Source organism: Austrofundulus limnaeus, unplaced genomic scaffold (assembly GCF_001266775.1).
Source record: "Austrofundulus limnaeus strain Quisiro unplaced genomic scaffold, Austrofundulus_limnaeus-1.0 Scaffold2, whole genome shotgun sequence".
NCBI lineage: Eukaryota > Metazoa > Chordata > Actinopteri > Cyprinodontiformes > Rivulidae > Austrofundulus > Austrofundulus limnaeus.
The window spans coordinates 7,793,618-7,798,541 of record NW_013952404.1 but is presented as its reverse complement, the minus strand read 5'-3'; the positions used below and the strand labels follow the sequence as shown (position 1 = coordinate 7,798,541).

Sequence of the window (4,924 nt, the reverse complement as noted above, 5' to 3'; positions counted from 1 at the left end):
TCTTATCTGTTTTAATGTCCTGATTTATTTGCTACTGTTGTTTTTTTATCTTATTATCCTTTATCTTAATATTTATTTATTTATTTTTACCTCTTATTCTATCTTTTTTAATGCTCTGATTTATTTGCACTACGTTAGCTGCAAAAAATTATTTCATTGTTCATTATCTGTGGACCACAATGTTCTTTTCTGTGCAACGATGACAATAAAGATTTATCTTATCTTARTGATTAAAACAAARGRATAATTAATATATTGTAGCAGTGTGTACACGTTTCCAAGTGTTGGTTGACTTAATCATTAGTGTCCGATGTGAGAATGTTCTGTGGAAACAAACAGTTAATAAAAACACATAAGCGCAGTGAATAACATATGGGACTTTGATTTGAAATTTGTCATCTGGTAGAAATTTTGTCTGTGATGTGGAGATGATCAGATCTCAGTCTGATTTAAGAATAGTCTGTGGAAACAGTTTCAAAATGGCATAAAAAAGTAAAACTAGGGAWATGTTTTTGTGATTCTTTTGGGTTTTATTTTGAAATTTCATATTGTTGGGCCGTARAAAAAGTGGAATGGATATTTTGTAAGTAAAGATTTTCAGTTTTGTTGCCCAYATTGACCTGTACTCATAAAAAACTATACAGAATCAAAAAGAATGTATATATTTGGTGATGATTATATTGAGTTTTTATATATTTGGTTGGTCCCTGCACAGAATACTAACCAAATAACTAACCAAACAGATGTAGTTACAAAATTTTCCAAACAATTATAAAAGTTTTATTAAACCAGGAACTGCTGGCTGAACCTTGTCAGTAGTGTAATCCGAGAAAATACAAATTTTAAATGCGAAAAATAAAGACACCGCAAAAATATACACGCCACTTGTACAATAATGTAAATYCAACAAACAAAACAAGGGCTGCACTTTTCTAATCAAAAAACCCTGAATATGTGCACCTTTAATTAGGTTCATGTTTAAAGAGTTCTACATGTTAGGTGTAAATTCAAACTGTAAGACTCTCTCCACCTCACCTGCTCCATCCAGTCTCTATGTCACGCASCCAGCTGCAGCCAATCAGCGTCAGAGCTTCGCTTCACCGTATCAATCATCTCACAGGGATCCAGGTCTGAAGGCTCACCACCCAAGGATCAGGCTGCTCTCCTGACGCGTTCAACCCACCTCCACCCATTCTCCGCCTTCATCTCAGACTCTGCCTGGCTACCAGTGTCCGAGCCCCGGTGGGGTAGACGTTATTCCTGAATCCTCAGCTGAGTGCTAGCTCACAGTAGTTCGCAGCACTCAAGTCTTCTCGAGCGCCAAAGAACTTTCTCATATCAATAAATCTGTTTAACTGCCGCCTTTCTGTGTGTGTGTGTGAGTCTTTCCAGGTTGAATTTCCTTTTATTGAGGGTTGAGCTGTCATTTTCTCCTGGGTTTGAACGACGTTCTCTCTGAGAGTCTGGAAAAAGATTCACGTCTCACATAGTTGTGGTCTCCCCTAAACGTAGGAACAACGGGGTCCTCATCCTCTTCGTCATCAGCCTCGCTGACGGACGTTTCAGAAGGGCAGGAATCCGTTTCGTCTGGATCCCAGGTGATTTCTATTTCTGTAAAGTCCTCTCCACCTGCTGACACTTTGATTGGATCAGCTGGTGTGCTGGTTCGCGGTTCTCCGTCTTCCACTTGGCACACATAAAGCTGTGGGAACGGTTTATCTTCATCGTCCTCACTCTTCAAAGGATTTGAGGTGAAACCAAACTTATTGATCTCWGTCGTTATTGTSCTGTTGAGCTGCTCTGCCTCCAGACTGCTCCAGTCCTCCTCCTCTTCCTTCTTGATATAGACTGGCTCTGGGTCCTGCTGGTCCACATCGGGCCTCTGCTCCTCTTTAGTCTGCACCAGCTGCTGAACATCTGGCTCAAACGCAGACATTATTATGTTCGTATTATAATGTCATCATAATAAGAATTTCAATGATGTCAAGACTTTTTAGCTAGTTGAATAACGACTTCATAATAATTAATATTTTTTTGACAAACTGCGGTCGCTTATAATAGTTGCTGAAAGAGAATCTGAACTGCATAATATAAATAATTTAATTTTTTTTTTACCTCTCATGTAGTCGCCCCTCTGAAAATGTTCGCTGCATTCCTGGTGATGATTTGTAGGATGAAACTTCTCTCTGTTTATGTTGGCTGAACGTCTCAATATGTCTGGTTTGTCAAACAAAAACCTAAAAAAAAAAAGTTAAATACATATTATTTCTACACAGTAAAAATGTCAAAACTCAGAGGCAACGTCCGCTTGTAATGTTTAATAAACTGTAACATGATTCAGCAGAGTGCTACACTCTGTGTGCTATAATAATTAACATGCATCAGATTTAAAAGCTAATTTTAACTTTAAACAGTTACATTAGCTTTAATCCTGGTCYGGTTAGGGTTAAGACAACTAAACTATTCTGCTCATTGCCTATATTTGTTGAGAAGTTTAGATGGCATCCAAAAACTGCTCACAGACGACAAAACAACTGTTTAATAGACGACTTTGTAGCTTTCTGCACCCACTGCATCATAGTCAGGGATTATTTGATACTGCTGACCTAATAATTGGATTTAATTTGTTTTTCATAAAGTTATCAATGTTTTTGTCAACCCACGGCTGAGGAACGACTGGACCAGGTGAAATGATGGAGCGMCTGTGCTTTAAAGGACTTTTTGCGGGACTATAAAAGGCCTGAGCTCACAGCAGAACTCGATCATGTGTTGAAGATTTTGGAACAGGCAKCTAACCCAACAACAAATACCTGCAGTAAGAACTCCAGTCCACTCTAAACTTCATRAGGACTTWAGAAGAKGTACCRGTGAGGAGCCTAATCAGTCTGTTCKTTTTCAATAGTTCTGCAACTTTTACCCAYATTTATTTACTTTTTTTTTTTGTTCTAGTCTCACAATTTGCTGTTCCTGTTACAAGGATAATCAGAAAGTAAAGCACCAACACAGCAGACATGATGSCACACTCTGTGTGCTCCTCAGCACCTTGAGGATATTTTGTGTGGGATTTGCCTGCCTTTCTTCTGGAGCTTTTCTCACAGAAGTCCTCRTCATGTGCCCCAGATGGAGGGTGGGCACCGGGTTCTCTGAAGACGGCTCGCCATCGACGAAGTGCTTTGAACACACACGGGCATCTTCCTTTGGGTCCCAGTCTTTGTTGGATAATCTGTTAATCCTTTTTATTGCCCACACCCACCTCTGCCGCAGTGCAGGGTTTTTTCTTTGGGTGGGAAAGGGAAAGAGTGTAAATGGCGGCTGACAGTCACATCTGCTTGTTCCGAGCTTGCACCGGTGCTTCTGGCACTCACTGGATTTCCACCGTTGCAGGCTGTAAGTGCTGTTCCCACAGTTCYTAGCTGCACATATTCTCGGCATAGTGTTTCTGAAATATAAAGAGCAATTCTAAATTAATGGTAAAAATGTAATTTTGGACTTTTTTTATATTATCGTGATACTGATGCACATCATTTTAAGCCAATACTGTTTTCATTCCTGTTTAGTTTGATCCTGTTTAAGCCAGTTCGATCCCCATTATGTCCTTAACAAAACYRTTGACCCACCTTGCCTGCTGGTGCATGCCAGTATGCCTGTGGCTACAATGTAGCTTACCACCATCAGGTAGAGTTTGCATGTTCTCTCTGTGCATGCATGGGTTTTCTCTGAGCATGGAGGAAAAAAAAAACAAAAACATGAATGTTAGGCTAAACGGCTGCTCTAAATTGTCCCTAGGTGCAATATTTGATTATTTCAGGAAATTCATACCACCAGTATCTGTCACTACAAGATCCAGCAGTTGGTTGGAAAATCTGCTCATTTTTTAACAAATAATTATCATGGAAATGAAAAGAAAAAAACTGCCAAACGATGCTCAAAAATCAGATTTATATCTCAGAAATATGCATGACAAATCTCAATCTTAAAAGACAGTTCAACAGTTTAAAGGCGTATTGTTACCTATTGAATGATAATGGTGTTTGCAGCGAAAGCTCCCGATTGACTTATGACCCGGAAGTGTTGGGGGAGGGGGGGGGGGTCCGCAGTTTGCGCATGCGTAATCGTAATATTCAATTAAGCAACTCTTTAGCCTTGCTAGCTAATAGTTGTCGTTTTCRACAGTGAATCACAAAGTTACCTGACCAGTTTACACCACTTCTGTCAGGAATAATTATCCTTAATCACTAATAAATTTGCTGCAGTGTCACCTTGTAGCCACAAGAGGGCAGCACATAATAAAATAGACCAAARAGGCTCCACTTGTGCTCTTTTATCAGTCCTGTCATCAAATCATCATCTTATCATCAAAGATTCCTTCACTTCTGCTTTGTCTGCAGGTAATAGATGCTAGTTTCATACACAGACACCCATTTACTTTACAACATACAAAATAACTTSATATCTATCCATCAATTAAAGCAAACACTTGTAATCAGTTCTTTAATTGGCTAAAATGTTCACAGGTTGGTTTTAAAAGTCCAAATACTCGTTTTAAAAGTGAGGCCAATAAATTTTGCATTTGTTCATTGGTAGGTTATATTAAATTACTGTGGTGTATTAATTCCATATACACTCCTGATCAAAATCTTAACACCAGTCAAAAAAGTGCAAGAATTTGCATTTTGCACTGTTGGATCTTAAGAAGGTTCTAAGTAGAGCTTCACAAAGTTAAAAGAAGAAATCAGTACAAGAGACAAGAACTTTTGAGCAGGGAATTTTCTGAAAACTGCATTTACACTCAAACATGATTTTTTCAACTGATCAAAAGTTTAAGACCATAGCTCAAAAAAAAACCCCAAAAAACCTGAAAACCCCCCAAAACAGAAATTAAAGTGTCAAAAAAAGGACTCAATAATGAGTAGCTCCACCATTC

The 4,924-nt window shown here is 38.7% G+C and overlaps 1 protein-coding gene across 8 annotated transcripts in view; it reads right to left on the bottom strand.

Annotated features, from left to right (window-relative positions):
• The window catches only part of LOC106521647 (uncharacterized), a 6,494-nt gene extending 2,836 nt beyond the window's left edge, over positions 1 to 3,658 (bottom strand). For 3 of the 8 annotated variants that reach the window (XR_012583902.1, XR_012583903.1, XR_012583904.1), the window contains exons 1-4: positions 3,618 to 3,652; positions 3,074 to 3,439; positions 2,116 to 2,237; positions 1,036 to 1,917 (exon numbers count right to left, since the gene is read on the bottom strand). Coding sequence is in view for 3 of the 8 variants with exons in the window: in XM_074559750.1 (XP_074415851.1) it covers positions 1,424 to 1,917; positions 2,116 to 2,237; positions 3,074 to 3,439; positions 3,618 to 3,634 (999 nt within the window). In the remaining 5 variants the exon portion in view is untranslated. Of the gene's footprint in view, positions 1 to 94; positions 324 to 749; positions 1,918 to 2,115; positions 2,238 to 3,042; positions 3,440 to 3,617 lie in introns of those variants that run through there. The other 5 variants (XR_012583906.1, XM_074559751.1, XR_012583905.1 and 2 more) reach the window with 5 other exon arrangements.
• Between the last annotated feature and the right edge of the window lie 1,266 nt (positions 3,659 to 4,924).